Raw genomic sequence first — 21987 nt, forward strand, 5'->3', positions numbered from 1 at the left:
GTCTTTCTAAATCAACAGAGTGGAGATGATGAGGACTATAAGAGAATATACACAAAAAAAATTAAACCAAGGCTGAAGTCTGAAGACCTTGCAGAGGGAGTAGATGTTCGCACAGAGCGGCACAGCAGCACAAGCAGCGATGGGAGCACAATTACTACTATCACACGCCGCATCACTACCTACACTGTGGATATGCCGAGTGGCATAAGTGAGCAACTTGAACTTTCAAGTCCAGAGTTCAAGGGGCTAAGGCACGAATCTGGAGATGGTTCTCCTCGTATCAGAATCTCACATGGCAGCCCTTCAGGTAAAATGGGAGCAGACGAGGGAGTTTTTGAGTTAAGCAACGTCTCTTACACTGGGCCACAAATTAGCTCCACAGAGACACATTGGGGCAGTGGGGGAGTTCAGACCACAACAGTTACAAGAGAGGGAGAACGAGAACGAGGTACAGGGCTCAGTTTAAAAGGGCCTAAATTTGTGGGTACAGGCCAGGGAGGCTTTGAGATCTCAAGAGGGAGTGGAGAGCAAGGAGACAGAAGTATTCAGGTGACAGGAACAAGCATGACACTAAGTGACAGCACAAACACTGGTAGTAAGCATATTACAATAGGAGGGGTGGGAGGTGTAGATGTAACCTCTGCTGATGAGAATGGAGGGTCAATAAGTTTGTCTTTACCAGGAAAAAGCATGCAGATTTTGACTTCATCCATGGAAAAAACACAGGAGGGAAGTGTTGACACCGGTTTAGGTGAGAGGACAAAGGTGAAGGTATCTGAAAGTACCATCAGTCACCCACAAGCAAAGGGATCAGGCAGTATTGATAATCCAAATGTCAGACTTGGAGTTTCCAAAGTTATTGATACTGAATTAAGAGGTGGCACAATAGGAGGCTCAACAAAAACACTAGGCAATTTTACCTCAGGATATTCATCGGCTCCAGGCAAGATTTCAATGGCAGGGGTGGATGTCAACCTTACAGGTTCAAAGTTGAAAGGTGAGGTTGATGTCAACCTGCCAAGCACAAAGGGAGAAATAAAAGCATCTGGAATAGACACTGACGTTCCAGGCTACAAAACTGAGGACACTATGAGTGGCATAAAAATGACAACAATCAAGATGCCTGTAACTGGAATGAAAGGACTCAAGAAAGACGAAACTAGTGTTGAAGTTAAACTCAGTGGTGATCCTGGGCTAGATACAGATGTATACCTGAAGGGTTCTCAGGTAGAAGAAAATCTTGATGTTAAAGTGCCAAAGACTGAGGGAAAAATAAAAGCACCCAGAGTAGACATTAAAGGCCCAAGTATAAACATTGAGGGGAAAGAAGGGGACTTTAAAATGCCTCAGATAATGGGACCAAAAGTTGACGTAAAAGCTACTGAGATTGACATTAATGCACCAGACATTGTTGGTGGGGGCTCTGATAGAAAAACTGAAGGACTGAAATTCAAGATGCCATCCAAACCAGGGCCCACAACGCCAGAATGGGACATCAGTCTAAAAGGAAGTAAGGCAAAGGGACACACTGATGTGACAGCTCCAAAGATTGAGGGACACACAACAAAACCTGAAGTTGAGATCAAAGGACCAGAATTTGAGATTAAAGGGCATGAAGGAGGATCTGAAAAACCTAAAATCACAGGTCCTAGGGTTGAAAATACAGATGTTGATATAAAAGCTGAAGGTGGATTCAAGCAGCCAAAATCTACAATGACATCCACTGGCCTGAAAGGTCCAAAACTTGAAGGTGATCTGGCTATATCAGTTCCAAAGAGTAAAGGAGACATAAAAGCATCTATTGAAATGAAAAGGACAAACGGTGATGTTGAAATTCAAAAGATCAAAAAGTCATCATTTGATCTCAATGTTCCCAAAGCAGAAATTAATGTAACAGCACCTGAAGTTGAGGTTAAAGCTCCAGTAACTGATGATGAATGCCCTGATGTAAAACTCAAAGGACCTCAAATGAAGACTCCGTCCATAATAGGACAAAAGATACCAGACGTAGATATAAAACTCAAAGGTCCAAGAATTGAAGGAGATGTGGATTTGTCACTGCCAGAGACTGAAGGATACACAAAAGACGTTGACATTGAGGGCCAGAAAAGTGGAGTTAAAATGCCCAAAGTAAAGAAACCATCATTTGGAATGAAAGGTCCAAAAGTGGAAGAGCCAGAATTTGATGTTGATCATCCAAAGGCTGACATAAATGTAACAGCACCTGAAGTGGACATCAAAGGGCAGGTTGACATTGAGAGGACCGGAAATATCAAAGCATCAAAATTCAAAAAGCCATGTATTTCAGGAAGTGGAATCTCCATGCCAGACGTGGATTTAAGTGTGAAAGGTCAGAAATTCAAATGTGATGTGGATGTGTCAGCTCCAACAGTAGAAGGAGAAATAAAATATTCCAAAGGTGACATCAAAGCTCCAAAGATTGACATTGGAGGACCAGATGCAAAACTCACAGGACCGAAAATCACCATGACATCTGGTTCAGGACCAAACATATTGATGCCAAATGTGGATGTTAATCTGAAAAGTCCCAAACTCAAAGGTGATGCGGATGTGTCAGCTCCAAAGATTGAAGGTGATATAACAGCACCTGAAGTTGACATCAAAGATCCACATGTTGATATTGAAGGGTCAAAGGGGGGATTTGAAATCAAAATGCCATCATTTGGCTTCAAAGGTCCAAAAGTGGAAGGCCAAGATGTTGACATCAATGTCCAGACATCAAAAACTGATGTGAAATCACCTTCCATTGACACTAAAGGACCAGATGTTGACATTGCAGTTCCTGATGCAGAACTTAAAGGACCGAAATTTAAGCTTTCGTCCATATCAGGATCCACGTTGCCAGATTGGGATATCAGTCTGAAAGGGCCCGAAGTAAAAGGAGATCTGGATGCATCAGTTCCAAAAATCGAGACTGACATTAAAGCCCCCAAGGTTGATATTGAAGGACCAGATGTTGACATTGAGGGTCACAAAGGAGGATTTAAAATGCCTAAATTTAAAATGCCATCCTTTGGGATGAAAGGTTCAAATGTTGAAGGGCCAGAGGTTGAGGTCAGCCTCCCAAAATCTGATATTGATATTAAATCCTCTGAATTGGATGTGAAAGTACCTGATGTTAACATTGAGACTACAAGTGGTGAAACTAAAGGACTGAAGATCAAGATGCCAACTATCTCAGGACCAAAACTTTCCATGCCAGGTCCGAAGACTGAAGGGAATATAACAGCAACTGAAGTTGACATCAAAGGTCCAAAGATTGATATTGAGGGGCCAAAGGCTGCATTTGAAAAGCCCAAAGTCAAAATGCCTTCATTTGGCTTCAAAGGTCCAAAAGTGGAAGGCCCAGATGTTGATGTCAATCTGCCTAAAGCAGACATTAATGTGAAAGCACCTGAAGTTGACATTAAAGGACCAGAAGTTGACATTGAAGGACCGAATGCAAAACTGAAAGGACCCATTCAAGGACCAAAAATTTCCATGCCAGATGTGGATGTCAATCTGAAAAGTCCCAAACTCAAAGGTGATGTGGATGTGTCAGCTCCAAAGATGGAGAGGAACATAAAAACATCAAAAGTCGATGTTGAAGGACCAGATGTTGACATTGAGGGCCAAAAAGGGGGATTTAAAATGCCCAAAATCAAAGTACCAGCATTTGGCTTCAAGGGTCCAAAAGTGGAAGACCCAGATGTCAATCTTCCTAAAGCAGACATTGATGTGAAATCACCTGAATGTGACATGAAAGGACCAGAGGTTGACATTGAAGGACCAGATGCAAAGATAAAGGGGCCGAAACTTAAACTTCCGTCCATATCAGGACCCACCTTGCCAGGTTTGGATGTCAGTCTGAAAGGACCCAAAATTAAGGGAGATGTGGATGTGTCAGTTCCAAAGATTGAGGGTGACATAGAAGCTCCCAAGATTGATGTTGAAGGACCAGATGTTGACATTGAGGGCCACAAAGGAGGATTTAAAATGCCCAAAATCAAAGTGCCAACATTTGGCTTCAAGGGTCCAAAAGTGGAAGGCCCAGATGTCAATCTTCCTAAAGCAGACATTGATGTGAAATCACCTGAATGTGACATGAAAGGACCAGAGGTTGACATTGAAGGACCAGATGCAAAGATAAAGGGGCCGAAACTTAAACTTCCGTCCATATCAGGACCCACCTTGCCAGGTTTGGAGGTCAGTCTGAAAGGACCCAAAATTAAGGGAGATGTGGATGTGTCAGTTCCAAAGATTGAGGGTGACATAGAAGCTCCCAAGATTGATGTTGAAGGACCAGATGTTGACATTGAGGGCCACAAAGGAGGATTTAAAATGCCCAAAATCAAAGTGCCAACATTTGGCTTCAAGGGTCCAAAAGTGGAAGGCCCAGATGTCAATCTTCCTAAAGCAGACATTGATGTGAAATCACCTGAATGTGACATGAAAGGACCAGAGGTTGACATTGAAGGACCAGATGCAAAGATAAAGGGGCCGAAACTTAAACTTCCGTCCATATCAGGACCCACCTTGCCAGGTTTGGAGGTCAGTCTGAAAGGACCCAAAATTAAGGGAGATGTGGATGTGTCAGTTCCAAAGATTGAGGGTGACATAGAAGCTCCCAAGATTGATGTTGAAGGACCAGATGTTGACATTGAGGGTCACAAAGGAGGATTTAAAATGCCTAAATTTAAAATGCCATCATTCGGGATAAAAGGTCCAAATGTTGAAGGGCCCGATGTTGGTGTCAGCCTCCCAACAGATGACACTGATATTAAAACCCAAGAATTGGATGTGCAAGGACCAAAAGTGGACATTGAGAGTCCAAGTGGGAATATTAAAGGACCGAAGATAAAGATGCCAACTATCTCAGGACCGAAAATGTCCATGCCAGATGTGGATTTCAATCTGAAAGGTCCCAAACTCAAAGGGGATGTGTCAGCTCCAAAGATTGATGGAGATATAACAGCACCTGGACTTGACATCACAGGTCCAGAGGTTGATATTGAAGGGCCAAAGGGTGGATTTGAAATGCCAAAAATCAAAATGCCATCATTTGGCTTCAAAGGTCCAAAAGTGGAAGGCCCAGATGTTGACATCAATCTTCCTAAAGCAAACATTGATGTGAAAGCACCTGATGTTGACATTAAAGGAACAGAGGTTGACACTGAAGGACCGGATGCAAAACTAAAAGGACCGAAAATCAAGCTTCCTTCCATATCAGGACCCACCTTGCCTGATTGGGATGTTAGTCTGAAAGGACCCAAAGTAAAAGGAGATATGGATGTGTCAGTTCCAAAGATCGAGGGAGACATAGAAGCTCCCAAGATCGATGTTGAAGGACCAGATGTTGACATTCAGGGTATCAAAGGAGGATTTAAAATGCCTAAATTTAAAGTGCCATCATTCGGGATGAAAGGTCCAAATGTTGAAGGGCCCAATGTTGATGTTGGCCTCCCAAAAGCTGATATTGATATTAAAGCCCCAGAATTGGATGTGAAAGGACCAGATATTGACATTGACAGTCCGAGTGGTAAAATTAAAGGACCGAAATTCAAGATGCCATCTATCTCAGGACCGAAAATTTCCATGCCAGATGTGGATTTCAATTTGAAAGGTCCCAATCTAAAAGGGGATGTAGATTTGTCAATTCCAAAGATTGATGGAGGTATAGCTGCACCTGGACTTGACATCACAGGTCCAGAGGTTGATATTGAAGGGTCAAAGGGTGGATTTGAAATGCCCAAAATCAAAATGCCATCATTTGGCTTCAAAGGTCCAAAAGTGGACGGCCCGGATGTTGACATCAATCTTCCTAAAGCAGACATTAATGTGAAAGCACCTGATGTTGACATTAAAGGACCAGAGGTTGACATTGATCGGCCAGATGCAAAACTGAAAGGACCGAAATTTAAGCTTCCGTCCATATCAGGACCCACCTTGCCTGATTGGGATATGAGTTTGAAAGGGCCCAAAGTAAAAGGAGATCTGGATGTGTCAGCTCCAAACATCAAGGCTGACATTAAAGCCCCCAAGGTCGATATTGAAGGACCAGATGTTGACATTGAGGGTCACAAAGGAGGATTTAAAATGCCTAAATTCAAAATGCCATCATTCGGGCTGAAAGGTCCAAATGTTGAAGGGCCAGAAGTTGATGTCAGCCTCCCAAAAGCTGACATTAATATTAACGCCCCAGAATTGGATGTGAAAGGACTAGATGTTGACATAGAGAGTCCAAGTGGTAAAATTAAAGGACCGAAGTTCAAGATGCCAACTATCTCAGGACCGAAAATTTCCATGCCAGATGTGGATGTCAATCTGAAAAGTCCCAAACTCAAAGGTGACATGGATGTGTCAGCACCAAAGATTGAGGGTGAAATAAAAATCCCTGACGTTGACATCAAAGGTCCACAGGTTGATATTGAAGGGTCAAAGGGTGGATTTGAAATGCCCAAAATCAGAATGCCTTCATTTGGCTTCAAAGGTCCAAAATTGGAAGGCCCGGATGTGGACATCAATCTTCCTAAAGCAGACATTGATGTGAAAGCACCAGAGGTTGACATCGAAGGGCTGGATGCAAAACTGAAAGGACCCAAATTCAACATGCCAACAATTTCTGGACCGAAGCTGTCAATGCCAGACATGGATTTTCATCTGAAAGGTCCAAAACTCAAAGGTGATGTGGATGTGTCTGCTCCAAAGATGGAGGGAGACATAAAAACTCCTAAAGTTGACATCAAAGCTCCGACAGTCGATATTGAAGGACCAGATGTTGACATTGAGGGTCACAAAGGAGGATTTAAAATGCCTAAATTCAAAATGCCATCATTCGGGCTGAAAGGTCCAAATGTTGAAGGACCAGAAGTTGATGTCAGCCTCCCAAAAGCTGACATTAATATTAACGCCCCAGCATTGGATGTGAAAGGACTAGATGTTGACACAGAGAGTCCAAGTGGTAAAATTAAAGGACCGAAGTTCAAGATGCCAACTATCTCAGGACCGAAAATTTCCATGCCAGATGTGGATGTCAATCTGAAAAGTCCCAAACTCAAAGGTGACATGGATGTGTCAGCACCAAAGATTGAGGGTGAAATAAAAATCCCTGACGTTGACATCAAAGGTCCACAGGTTGATATTGAAGGGTCAAAGGGTGGATTTGAAATGCCCAAAATCAAAATGCCTTCATTTGGCTTCAAAGGTCCAAAATTGGAAGGCCCGGATGTGGACATCAATCTTCCTAAAGCAGACATTGATGTGAAAGCACCAGAGGTTGACATCAAAGGGCTGGATGCAAAACTGAAAGGACCCAAATTCAACATGCCAACAATTTCTGGACCGAAGCTGTCAATGCCAGACATGGATTTTCATCTGAAAGGTCCAAAACTCAAAGGTGATGTGGATGTGTCTGCTCCAAAGATGGAGGGAGACATAAAAATACCTAAAGTTGACATTAAAACATCCAAGGTCGATATTGAAGGACCAGATGTTGACATCGAGGGCCACAAAGGAGGATTGAAAATGCCTAAATTTAAAATTCCATCATTTGGGATGAAAGGTCCAAAAGTGGAAGGCCCAGATGTTGACATCAATCTTGGTAAAGCAAACATTGATGTGAAATCACCTGATGTTGACATTAAAGCACCAGAGGTTGACATTGAAGGACCAGATGCAAAACTGAGAGGACCGAAATTTAAGCTTCCGTCCATATCAGGACCCACCTTACCTGATTGGGATGTCAGTCTGAAAGGACCCAAAATTAAGGGAGATGTAGATGTTCCAGTTCCAAAGATTGAGGCAAACATAGAAGCTCCAAAGGTTGATATTGAAGGACCAGATGTGGACATTGAGAGTCCAAGTGGTAAAATCAAGGGACCGAAATTCAAGATGCCATCTATCTCAGGACCGAAAATGTCCATGCCAGATGTGGATTTCAATCTGAAAGGTCCCAAGCTCAAAGGTGACATGGATGATTCACTTCCAAAGATTGAGGGTGACATAAAAACACCTGAAGTTGACATCGCAGGTCCAGAGGTTGATATTGAAGGGCCAAAGGGTGGATTTAAAATGCCCAAAATCAAAATGCCATCTCTTGGCTTCAAAGGTCCAAAAGTGGAAGGCCCAGATGTTGACATCAGTCTTCCGAAAGCAAACATTGATGTGACAGCACCTGATGTTGACATTAAAGGACAAGAGGTTGACATTGAAGGGCCAGATGCAAAACTGAAAGGACCAAAATTCAAGATGCCAACTCTCTCAGGACCGAAAATTTCCATGCCAGATGTGGATTTCAATCTGAAAGGTCCAAAACTCAAAGGTGATGTGGATGTGTCAGTTCCAAAGATTGAGGGCGACATAAAAACACCTGAAATTGACATCAAAGGTCCAGAGCTTGATATTGAAGGTCCAAAGGGTGGATTTGAAATGCCCAAAATCAAAATGCCTTCATTTGGTTTCAAAGGTCCAAAATTGGAAGGGCCAGATATTGATGGCAATCTTCCTAAAGCGAAAATTGATGTGAAATCACCTGATGTTGACATCAAAGGACCAGAGGTTGACATTGAAGGAACAGATGCAAGACTGAAAGGACCGAAATTCAAGATGCCAACTCTCTCAGGACCCAAAATTTCCATGCCAGATGTGGATTTCAATCTGAAAGGTCCCAAACTCAAAGGTGATGTGGATGTGTCAGGTCCAAAGATTGAGGGTGATACAAAAACACCTGAAGTTGACATCAAAGGTCCAGAGGTTGATATTGAAGGTCCAAAGGGTGGATTTGAAATGCCCAAAATCAAAATTCCTTCATTTGGTTTCAAAGGTCCAAAATTGGAAGGGCCAGATGCTGATGTCAATTTTCCTAAAGCAAACATTGATGTGAAAGCACCTGATCTTGACATCAAAGGACCAAATGTTGACATTGAAGGGCCAGATGCAAAACTGAAAGGACCAAAATTCAAGATGCCAACTCTCTCAGGACCCAAAATTTCCATGCCAGATGTGGATTTCAATCTGAAAGGTCCAAAACTCAAAGGTGATGTGGATGTGTCAGTTCCAAAGATTGAGGGCGACATAAAAACACCTGAAATTGACATCAAAGGTCCAGAGGTTGATATTGAAGGTCCAAAGGGTGGATTTGAAATGCCCAAAATCAAAATGCCTTCATTTGGTTTCAAAGGTCCAAAATTGGAAGGGCCAGATATTGATGGCAATCTTCCTAAAGCGAAAATTGATGTGAAATCACCTGATGTTGACATCAAAGGACCAGAGGTTGACATTGAAGGACCAGATGCAAGACTGAAAGGACCGAAATTCAAGATGCCAACTCTCTCAGGACCCAAAATTTCCATGCCAGATGTGGATTTCAATCTGAAAGGTCCCAAACTCAAAGGTGATGTGGATGTGTCAGGTCCAAAGATTGAGGGTGACATAAAAACACCTGATGTTGACATTAAAGGACAAGAGGTTGACATTGAAGGGCCAGATGCAAAACTGAAAGGACCAAAATTCAAGATGCCAACTCTCTCAGGACCGAAAATTTCCATGCCAGATGTGGATTTCAATCTGAAAGGTCCAAAACTCAAAGGTGATGTGGATGTGTCAGTTCCAAAGATTGAGGGCGACATAAAAACACCTGAAATTGACATCAAAGGTCCAGAGCTTGATATTGAAGGTCCAAAGGGTGGATTTGAAATGCCCAAAATCAAAATGCCTTCATTTGGTTTCAAAGGTCCAAAATTGGAAGGGCCAGATATTGATGGCAATCTTCCTAAAGCGAAAATTGATGTGAAATCACCTGATGTTGACATCAAAGGACCAGAGGTTGACATTGAAGGAACAGATGCAAGACTGAAAGGACCGAAATTCAAGATGCCAACTCTCTCAGGACCCAAAATTTCCATGCCAGATGTGGATTTCAATCTGAAAGGTCCCAAACTCAAAGGTGATGTGGATGTGTCAGGTCCAAAGATTGAGGGTGACACAAAAACACCTGAAGTTGACATCAAAGGTCCAGAGGTTGATATTGAAGGTCCAAAGGGTGGATTTGAAATGCCCAAAATCAAAATTCCTTCATTTGGTTTCAAAGGTCCAAAATTGGAAGGGCCAGATGCTGATGTCAATTTTCCTAAAGCAAACATTGATGTGAAAGCACCTGATCTTGACATCAAAGGACCAAATGTTGACATTGAAGGGCCAGATGCAAAACTGAAAGGACCAAAATTCAAGATGCCAACTCTCTCAGGACCCAAAATTTCCATGCCAGATGTGGATTTCAATCTGAAAGGTCCAAAACTCAAAGGTGATGTGGATGTGTCAGTTCCAAAGATTGAGGGCGACATAAAAACACCTGAAATTGACATCAAAGGTCCAGAGGTTGATATTGAAGGTCCAAAGGGTGGATTTGAAATGCCCAAAATCAAAATGCCATCATTTGGCTTCAAAGGTCCCAAAGTGGAAGGCCCAGAAGGTGACATACACCTTCCTAAAGCAAACATTGATGTGAAAGCACCTGATATTGACATTAAAGTGCCTGATGTTGACATTGAATCTCCAGAGGGAAAACTTCAGGGGCCAACAGTAAAGTTACCAAAAATATCTGGACCAAAAATATCATTGCCAGATGTTGACATCAACTTGAAGGGGCCGAAATTGAAAGGTGATTTGAAAGGGGATGTTCATTTACCAAAAGCCGAAGTTGAGGGACCAGATGTCACAATTGATGTTCCAGAAATTGGCACAAAGAAAACTAAATTTAAAATGCCGAAGTTTGGATTCAAGGGTCCAAAGATAAAGGCTCCAGAAACTGATGTGAAAATGGTAAAAGGGGATATCAGCATCAAAGGAAAGACTGGAAGTTCTGAAGGCCTTGATCTTAACCTGGGAGTGACTGGACCAAAGACCAAAGGATCCAAGTTCAAGATACCAAAATTTGGTTTCAAAGGCCCAAAGGTAGAAATGCCAGAAGTTGATGTTAACTTTCCCAAACCTGGCATTGATATAAAAACTCCAGATGTTGAGATTGAAGGACTAGATGTTGACATTGAGAGTCCAAGTGGAAAAATTAAAGGACCAAAATTCAAGATGCCAACTATCTCAGGACCGAAACTTTCCATGCCGGATGTGGATTTCAATTTGACAGGTCCCAAACTCAAAGGTGATGTCGATGTGTCAGTTCCAAAGGTTGAAGGAGACATTACAGCACCTGAAGTTGACATTGAAGGTCCACAGATTGATATCAAAGGGGCTAAGGGGGAATTTGAAATGCCTAAAATCAAAATGCCATCATTTGGCTTCAAAGGTCCAAAAGTGGAGGGTACAGATGTTGATATCAAAGTCAGTGGACCGGATATTGACATGACAGGCAAAGACATTGATATTGAAGGGCCGAATGCAAAACTGAAAGGACCCAAGTTGAAGATGCCATCCATAACAGCACCAAAGATACCAGACTGGGATATCAACCTGAAAGGACCTAAATTGCAGGGAGACGTCAATGTGAAAGGTCCCAAGATTGAGGGAGATATAGAAGCTCCTGACGTAAACATTGAAATGCCAGGTGTTGACATTGAGAGCCCCAGTGGTAAGATCAAGGGACCAAAGTTCAAGATGCCATCTATCTCAGGTCCAAACATTTCCATGCCAAATGTGGATTTCAATCTGAAAGGTCCCAAACTCAAAGGTGACTTGGATATGTCCGCTCCAAAGATTGAGGGTGACATAAAAACACCTGAAGTTGACATCAAAGGTCCACAGGTTGATATTGGAGGGACAAAGGGAGGATTTGAAATGCCCAAAATCAAAATGCCATCATTTGGCTTCAAAGGTCCAAAAGTGGAAGGCCCAGATGTTGAAATCAATCTTCCTAAAGCTGACATTGATGTGAAAGCACCAGAGGTTGACATCGAAGGGCTGGATGCAAAACTGAAAGGACCCAAATTCAACATGCCAACAATTTCTGGACCGAATTTGTCAATGCCAGATGTGGATTTCAATCTGAAAGGTCCAAAATTCAAAGGTGATGTGGATGTGTCTGCTCCAAAGATGGAGGGAGACATAAAAACACCGAAAGTTGACATTAACGCCCCCAAGGTTGATATTGAAGGACCAGATGTTGACATTGAGGGTCATAAAGGAGGACTTCGAATACCTAAATTCAAAATGCCATCCTTAAGCTTTAAAGGTCCAAATGTTGAACGGCCAGATGTTGATGTCAGCCTCCCAACAGCTGATATCGATATGAAAGCCCCTGAAGTGGAGGTGACAGGACCAGATTTTGAAATTGAGAGTCCAAGTGGTAAAATTAAAGGACCGAAATTCAAGATGCCATCTATCTCAGGACCCAAAATTTCCATGCCAGATGTGGATTTCAATTTGAAAAGTCCCAATCTCAAAGGGGATGTAGATTTGTCAGTTCCAAAGATTGAGGGTGAAATAAAAACCCCTGACGTTGACATCAAAGGTCCACAGGTTGATATTGAAGGGTCAAAGGGTGGATTTGATATGCCCAAAATCAAAATGCCATCATTTGGCTTCAAAGGTCCAAAAGTGGAAGGCCCAGATGTTGACATCAATGTTCCCAAAGCAGACATTGATGTGAAAGCACCAGAGGTTGACATCGAAGGGCTGGATGCAAAACTGAAAGGACCCAGATTCAACATGCCAACAATTTCTGGACCGAAGCTGTCAATGCCAGACATGGATTTTCATCTGAAAGGTCCAAAACTCAAAGGTGATGTGGATGTGTCTGCGCCAAAGATGGAGGGAGACATAAAAACTCCTAAAGTTGACATGAAAGCTCCGACAGTCGATATTGAAGGACCAGATGTTGACATTGAGGGTCACAAAGGAGGATTTAAAATGCCTAAATTCAAAATGCCATCATTCGGGCTGAAAGGTCCAAATGTTGAAGGGCCAGAAGTTGATGTCAGCCTCCCAAAAGCTGACATTAATATTAACGCCCCAGCATTGGATGTGAAAGGACTAGATGTTGACATAGAGAGTCCAAGTGGTAAAATTAAAGGACCGAAGTTCAAGATGCCAACTATCTCAGGACCGAAAATTTCCATGCCAGATGTGGATGTCAATCTGAAAAGTCCCAAACTCAAAGGTGACATGGATGTGTCAGCACCAAAGATTGAGGGTGAAATAAAAATCCCTGACGTTGACATCAAAGGTCCACAGGTTGATATTGAAGGGTCAAAGGGTGGATTTGAAATGCCCAAAATCAAAATGCCATCATTTGGCTTCAAAGGTCCAAAAGTGGAAGGCCCGGATGTTGACATCAATCTTCCTAAAGCAGACATTGATGTGAAAGCACCAGAGGTTGACATCGAAGGGCTGGATGCAAAACTGAAAGGACCCAAATTCAACATGCCAACAATTTCTGGACCGAAGCTGTCAATGCCAAACATGGATTTTCATCTGAAAGGTCCAAAACTCAAAGGTGATGTGGATGTGTCTGCTCCAAAGATGGAGGGAGACATAAAAACTCCTAAAGTTGACATCAAAGCTCCGACAGTCAATATTGAAGGACCAGATGTTGACATTGAGGGTCACAAAGGAGGATTTAAAATGCCTAAATTCAAAATGCCATCATTCGGGCTGAAAGGTCCAAATGTTGAAGGGCCAGAAGTTGATGTCAGCCTCCCAAAAGCTGACATTAATATTAAAGCCCCAGAATTGGATGTGAAAGGACAAGATGTTGACATAGAGAGTCCAAGTGGTAAAATTAAAGGACCGAAGTTCAAGATGCCAACTATCTCAGGACCGAAAATTTCCATGCCAGATGTGGATGTCAATCTGAAAAGTCCCAAACTCAAAGGTGACATGGATGTGTCAGCACCAAAGATTGAGGGTGAAATAAAAATCCCTGACGTTGACATCAAAGGTCCACAGGTTGATATTGAAGGGTCAAAGGGTGGATTTGAAATGCCCAAAATCAAAATGCCTTCATTTGGCTTCAAAGGTCCAAAATTGGAAGGCCCGGATGTGGACATCAATCTTCCTAAAGCAGACATTGATGTGAAAGCACCAGAGGTTGACATCGAAGGGCTGGATGCAAAACTGAAAGGACCCAAATTCAACATGCCAACAATTTCTGGACCGAAGCTGTCAATGCCAGACATGGATTTTCATCTGAAAGGTCCAAAACTCAAAGGTGATGTGGATGTGTCTGCTCCAAAGATGGAGGGAGACATAAAAACTCCTAAAGTTGACATCAAAGCTCCGACAGTCGATATTGAAGGACCAGATGTTGACATTGAGGGTCATAAAGGAGGATTTAAAATGCCTAAATTCAAAATGCCATCATTCGGGCTGAAAGGTCCAAATGTTGAAGGACCAGAAGTTGATGTCAGCCTCCCAAAAGCTGACATTAATATTAACGCCCCAGCATTGGATGTGAAAGGACTAGATGTTGACATAGAGAGTCCAAGTGGTAAAATTAAAGGACCGAAGTTCAAGATGCCAACTATCTCAGGACCGAAAATTTCCATGCCAGATGTGGATGTCAATCTGAAAAGTCCCAAACTCAAAGGTGACATGGATGTGTCAGCACCAAAGATTGAGGGTGAAATAAAAATCCCTGACGTTGACATCAAAGGTCCACAGGTTGATATTGAAGGGTCAAAGGGTGGATTTGAAATGCCCAAAATCAAAATGCCTTCATTTGGCTTCAAAGGTCCAAAATTGGAAGGCCCGGATGTGGACATCAATCTTCCTAAAGCAGACATTGATGTGAAAGCACCAGAGGTTGACATCGAAGGGCTGGATGCAAAACTGAAAGGACCCAAATTCAACATGCCAACAATTTCTGGACCGAAGCTGTCAATGCCAGACATGGATTTTCATCTGAAAGGTCCAAAACTCAAAGGTGATGTGGATGTGTCTGCTCCAAAGATGGAGGGAGACATAAAAACTCCTAAAGTTGACATCAAAGCTCCGACAGTCGATATTGAAGGACCAGATGTTGACATTGAGGGTCACAAAGGAGGATTTAAAATGCCTAAATTCAAAATGCCATCATTCGGGCTGAAAGGTCCAAATGTTGAAGGACCAGAAGTTGATGTCAGCCTCCCAAAAGCTGACATTAATATTAACGCCCCAGCATTGGATGTGAAAGGACTAGATGTTGACATAGACAGTCCAAGTGGTAAAATTAAAGGACCGAAGTTCAAGATGCCAACTATCTCAGGACCGAAAATTTCCATGCCAGATGTGGATGTCAATCTGAAAAGTCCCAAACTCAAGGGTGACATGGATGTGTCAGCACCAAAGATTGAGGGTGAAATAAAAATCCCTGACGTTGACATCAAAGGTCCACAGGTTGATATTGAAGGGTCAAAGGGTGGATTTGAAATGCCCAAAATCAAAATGCCTTCATTTGGCTTCAAAGGTCCAAAATTGGAAGGCCCGGATGTGGACATCAATTTTCCTAAAGCAGACATTGATGTGAAAGCACCAGAGGTTGACATCGAAGGGCTGGATGCAAAACTGAAAGGACCCAAATTCAACATGCCAACAATTTCTGGACCGAAGCTGTCAATGCCAGACATGGATTTTCATCTGAAAGGTCCAAAACTCAAAGGTGATGTGGATGTGTCTGCTCCAAAGATGGAGGGAGACATAAAAACTCCTAAAGTTGACATCAAAGCTCCGACAGTCGATATTGAAGGACCAGATGTTGACATTGAGGGTCACAAAGGAGGATTTAAAATGCCTAAATTCAAAATGCCATCATTCGGGCTGAAAGGTCCAAATGTTGAAGGACCAGAAGTTGATGTCAGCCTCCCAAAAGCTGACATTAATATTAACGCCCCAGCATTGGATGTGAAAGGACTAGATGTTGACATAGAGAGTCCAAGTGGTAAAATTAAAGGACCGAAGTTCAAGATGCCAACTATCTCAGGACCGAAAATTTCCATGCCAGATGTGGATGTCAATCTGAAAAGTCCCAAACTCAAGGGTGACATGGATGTGTCAGCACCAAAGATTGAGGGTGAAATAAAAATCCCTGACGTTGACATCAAAGGTCCACAGGTTGATATTGAAGGGTCAAAGGGTGGATTTGAAATGCCCAAAATCAAAATGCCTTCATTTGGCTTCAGAGGTCCAAAATTGGAAGGGCCGGACGTGGACATCAATCTTCCTAAAGCAGACATTGATGTGAAAGCACCAGAGGTTGACATCGAAGGGCTGGATGCAAAACTGAAAGGACCCAAATTCAACATGCCAACAATTTCTGGACCGAAGCTGTCAATGCCAGACATGGATTTTCATCTGAAAGGTCCAAAACTCAAAGGTGATGTGGATGTGTCTGCTCCAAAGATGGAGGGAGACATAAAAACTCCTAAAGTTGACATCAAAGCTCCGACAGTCGATATTGAAGGACCAGATGTTGACATTGAGGGTCACAAAGGAGGATTTAAAATGCCTAAATTCAAAATGCCATCATTCGGGCTGAAAGGTCCAAATGTTGAAGGGCCAGATGTTGATGTCAGCCTCCCAAAAGCTGACATTAATATTAAAGCCCCAGAATTGGATGTGAAAGGACTAGATGTTGACATAGAGAGTCCAAGTGGTAAAATTAAAGGACCGAAGTTCAAGATGCCAACTATCTCAGGACCGAAAATTTCCATGCCAGATGTGGATGTCAATCTGAAAAGTCCCAAACTCAAAGGTGACATGGATGTGTCAGCACCAAAGATTGAGGGTGAAATAAAAATCCCTGACGTTGACATCAAAGGTCCACAGGTTGATATTGAAGGGTCAAAGGGTGGATTTGAAATGCCCAAAATCAAAATGCCTTCATTTGGCTTCAAAGGTCCAAAATTGGAAGGCCCGGATGTGGACATCAATCTTCCTAAAGCAGACATTGATGTGAAAGCGCCAGAGGTTGACATCGAAGGGCTGGATGCAAAACTGAAAGGACCCAAATTCAACATGCCAACAATTTCTGGACCGAAGCTGTCAATGCCAGACATGGATTTTCATCTGAAAGGTCCAAAACTCAAAGGTGATGTGGATGTGTCTGCTCCAAAGATGGAGGGAGACATAAAAACTCCTAAAGTTGACATCAAAGCTCCGACAGTCGATATTGAAGGACCAGATGTTGACATTGAGGGTCACAAAGGAGGATTTAAAATGCCTAAATTCAAAATGCCATCATTCGGGCTGAAAGGTCCAAATGTTGAAGGGCCAGAAGTTGATGTCAGCCTCCCAAAAGCTGACATTAATATTAAAGCCCCAGAATTGAATGTGAAAGGACCAGTTGTTGACATAGAGAGTCCAAGTGGTAAAATCAAAGGACCGAAGTTCAAGATGCCAACTATCTCAGGACCGACAATTTCCATGCCAGATGTGGATTTCAATCTGAAAGGTCCCAAACTCAAAGGTGATGTGGATTTTTCAGTACCAAAAATTGAAGGAGATAGAACAGCACATGACATTGACATCAAAGGTCCACATGTTGACATTGAAGGTCCAAAGGGTGGATTTGAAATGCCCAAAATCAAAATGCCATCATTTGGCCTCAAAGGTCCAAAAGTGGAAGGCCCAGATGTTGACATCAATCTTCCTAAAGCAGACATTGATTTGAAAGCACCAGATGTTGACATTGAAGCACCAGAGGTTGACATTGATGGCCTGGATGCAAAATTGAAAGGACCGAAATTCAAGATGCCAACTATCTCAGGACCGAAAATGTCCATGCCAGATGTGGATTTCAATCTAAAAGTTCCCAAAATCAAAGGTGATGTGGATGTGTCTGCTCCAAAGATGGAGGGTGACTTAAAAGCACCTGAAGTTGACATCAAAGGTCCACATGTTGATATTGAAGGTCCAAAGGGTGGATTTGAAATGCCCAAAATCAAAATGCCATCATTTGGCTTCAAAGGTCCAAAAGCGGAAGGCCCAGATGTTGACATCAATCTTCCTAAAGCGAACATTGATGTGAAAGCACCTGATGTTAACATTAAAAAACCAAATGTTGACATTGAAGGACCGGATGCAAAACTAAAAGGACCGAAATTCAGCATGCCATCCATTTCAGGACCAAAAATTTCCATGCCAGATGTGGATTTCAATCTAAAAGGTCCCAAAATCAAAGGTGATTTGGATGTGTCAGCTCCAAAGATTGAGGGTGACTTAAAAGCACCTGAAGTTGACATCAAAGGTCCACATGTTGATATTGAAGGTCCAAAGGGTGGATTTGAAATGCCCCAAATCAAAATGCCATCATTTGGCTTCAAAGGTCCAAAAGTCGAAGGTCCAGATGTTGACATCAATCTTCCTAAAGCAAACATTGATGTGAAATCACCTGATGTTGAGATTAAAGGACCAGAGGTTGACATTGAAGGGCCGGATGCAAAACTCAAAGGACCGAAATTAAAAATGCCAGCCATTTCAGGACCTAAATTGACCATGCCAGATATTGACTTAAATCTGAAAGGTCCCAAACTCAAAGGTGATGTGGATGTCTCAGCTCCAAAGATAGAAGGAGACATAAAAACACCAAATGTTGACATCAAAGGTCCAGGCGTTGATTTTGATCCTGTAAAGACAGGTGTTACATTTCCCAAGTTCAAGGGTCCTAAGTTTGGAGTGAAATCTCCTGAAGTGGAGGGGCCTGAATCAGTTACAGTTAAGACACCCATGTTCAGCATGGGAGCAAAGGGTTCAAAAACACAAGTTAGTGTCCCAGATACTGAAGTAAGTCTTGATGCTCCTGATATCGACATAGATGTAAGGGGGAAAAAGGGTAAATTTAAACTTCCTAAGGTGAAAGGAAAGGCAAAGAAACCTGACATTGACATAGAAACATCAGCAATGAGCTTGGATGTAGAAACACCAAATATCCATGTCAAAGGAACAAAGGTTAAGAAGCCTCTTTTTGGCAAGCTTCATTTTCCTGATGTGGAATTAGATATCAAATCACCAAAACTGAAAGGTGATGGATCTTTATCAGAGGGGTTGAAATCATCTGATCTAGATTTGAACACCACTGCCAGCAGCCCAAATGTTAGTTTAGAAGGGCCGGATGTGAAATTAAAGACACCTAAAATGCCAAATGTGAACTTGTCTGCTCCTGATATTGATGCAAATCTGAACAAACAACAAGAGGCAACTGTGTCTGCAGGTTTTAAAGGTCAAAAAATAAATGTAGAAGGTGGTGCTGAGTTTGAAGCAGGTGTTTCAGGGGGCAGTGCAAGTGGTGGACTTCATTACCCAGAGGGTAATGTAACATTTCCCAAAATGAAGATACCAAAATTTGGTATTGCTCTACCACAGTCGGAAGGGCAGCAAGGTGGAAGACATGTTGAATCAGAACTTGCAGCTAGTGGTGGCATAAACATACAGTCTCCATCTATCAGTTCACAAAATGTTGAGCTGCCCAGTCCAGATCTGAGGCACAGTGAAGGCAAAGTAAAGGTAAAGATGCCAAAATTTTTTGGCAAATCAAAAGCAAAGGGCAGCAGTGCAGGTGACCTTCGGGGATCAGAGGTAGAATTGAGTGCAAGTGGAAAAGGAGGTAAGATACATACTGGGAAACTGATGGGTGGGAACTTAGAATTAGAGGGTGATTCTGGACTCAGTGTGTCTACTAAAGGCAAGTCAGCCTCTCTGGATCTATTTAAGAAATCAAGGCATCGGTCTTCCTCTCTGAGTGATGAGGGGGGGCTTGCAGTTAGTTCTCCTTCAGCTCACTTGGAAGCTGAGGGTGGCAACATGTCATTAGACCTAGGAGGAAGCAAGGTCAAAGGAAAGAAAGGCAAGTTGAAGTTTGGCACCTTTGGAGGCTTTGGTTCAAAGACAAAGGGCTCATATGAAGTGACACTTGGTGAGAACAGTGAAGCAGGAGTGGAGGGAAGTGAAGGTGTTTCTCTACCCTCTAAAAAATCGAGATTGTCGTCATCTTCCAGTAGTGACAGTGGCTCAAGAGGTGGTTTCAGGTTTCCAAGGCTTGAACTATCCGTTTCACCAAAGAAGTGATTCATTATGAGGCAAATTAAACTCTCTTATGTACACCCAAATACCCTCTCATAATACGGCAAAGTCTTCACACTTAAGTTCTTTGAAACCTAAGTGTCATCTCAGTGTTGTTAACTATGAGTAATTCCTTCAGTAATTAGACAGGATTGCATGAGATTGTTTAAAATCCCTTCAAACTGTAAATAAGATTAAATTGTATTTTGTATGTATGTTTTTTGTACATAGTCCAGATTTATTGAACATATGCCACATCACCAAATTTTCACCAGTAGTGTATTACAGGGTTTGTCATTTTGTCCTTTACATTCTATTAAATATTATGAACAGGTGTGGTATATTTGTATCCAGGGCTGTATTGCGCAGAACACAACAGAACAGATGGTTAAAATAGTTATTTTGAAGGAAAATGTTGTTTATACACCCAGACACAAGCATAAACAGTTACCAGTTTTTGTATGAAATTATTTTATTTTCAAGCTTTGATATTGTATAATCAGTGCAGAAGCATATTTACGCAAACATAGAGCTGGCCCTTTTTAACACATTCTGAAGAGTGATGGTGTTGTATATACCATAATTGCAAAGACAATCACTGTTTGGAAACAACTCTCTTAAATTCTGTCAGTACTTTTCTGTTCATTTTTAAGAAAATTTATTCACACTCAAATTCTTTGGCATTTACCAAAAATATACATTTGCTTCATTTGTTTTAAACATGTTTTGCTTCCTAATCCTGTGTCTTTTTCACCTTTACCTGTTTTGAGATTTTCTGTATTTTATTTCCTTCATATCCTGTCACTCTATCTTTGTACACACACTTTGTGATTACGTTAAAAAAAATGTTACAAATAAACTTTTGATGTCATTTGTTTGCAAACAAAGTCTGTGTTGATAGACTTAATGGAGATGCAGCATGATTGTTGGGGTCTATTCTTTTGTGTGCATTCTGCCAAATAAACTAAATAAAAAGATTTATAGAATTTAGAAGGCTTCTTAAATCAGTATGTCAGTGGCTTAATCACGTGATCATATCATATCATATCATATCATATCATATCATATCATATACAGTAGATGAGCAATACTTCATGGGTTTGCAGCTTCCAGCAATTAATCCAACTTGAAATAAACAAAGATTTATACATACCACTGATGCCTACATAAGAGCTCACTCTGGATCCAAGGTTGTATGTTAAGTCCAGTGAATTCATTACACCATATATGCAAGAAACAGTAGACTGTATCACTCCACTATATATATATATATATGTTTTGTGTGTGTGTTTGTGTGTGACAATTAAGCATTGAAGTACACTCATACAGCATGGCATACAGTAGGGTTGAATAAAATAAAACTGCTTGATCTCAAAGATCAAAGAGAGAATGATGACGCCACACTGGTACCAAACCAGAAACAAGAAGCTTGTTTTGCAGAGAGGATTTCTGGTAAGTAACTGAAAAAGATGACAGGGCACTTAATAATAGCTATAGTTACCTTCTGTACTTAATCTGACAATGAAGTGCAACAGACACACTGTGACATCACCTGCAGTTTTCTGTCGGAAGTTATGAAACCTTGCTTTTGACTGGTGGAAGAATCATATGCACAGCCCTCTTAGTCAGCCATTCTTCCTATCAACTGTGGCCCAAAGCCATGCACTTTGAGGTAGATTGGGGAGCTCTCCTGTCCAGTAGCTCAGAAGGATCTGGCTCTTCTACGAGATGGGGAAAGCTTCAATTGACCAGACAACATATTGTTGCTGAATGCTCGTTGTGCTAGCCTGCATATCACAAAGGAATATGCCATTGGCATTGGCTTTGGTTCTTAGCTATATAACGCAGCCTTTCGGGTTTTTTGCTACGCTTGTAAGAAATGTCCTGGTGTTTAGCTACCTGTGCCAGTACTGTGATGCACTAGCACATGTAGCTAATGTTAGCAAAATCCACATTTTTTCCACGTACTTTAATCTGTGAAGCATTCGAGAATCTAAGCGTGGG

General features: G+C 41.9%; 1 protein-coding gene across 2 annotated transcripts in view; it reads left to right on the forward strand.

Annotated features, from left to right (window-relative positions):
* ahnak (AHNAK nucleoprotein) overlaps positions 1 to 20987 on the forward strand; it is a 34364-nt gene extending 13377 nt beyond the window's left edge. Inside the window, exons 6-7 of one of the 2 annotated variants that reach the window (XM_041943840.1) lie at positions 19 to 8184; positions 9451 to 20987. In XM_041943840.1, coding sequence (XP_041799774.1) covers positions 19 to 8184; positions 9451 to 19989 — 18705 coding nt within the window. In that variant the 3' untranslated portion in view covers positions 19990 to 20987. Of the gene's footprint in view, positions 1 to 18 lie in introns of both variants that reach the window. The other variant, XM_041943839.1, reaches the window with a different exon arrangement.
* The last annotated feature ends 1000 nt before the right edge of the window (positions 20988 to 21987 follow it).

Source organism: Chelmon rostratus, chromosome 9 (assembly GCF_017976325.1).
Source record: "Chelmon rostratus isolate fCheRos1 chromosome 9, fCheRos1.pri, whole genome shotgun sequence".
NCBI lineage: Eukaryota > Metazoa > Chordata > Actinopteri > Chaetodontiformes > Chaetodontidae > Chelmon > Chelmon rostratus.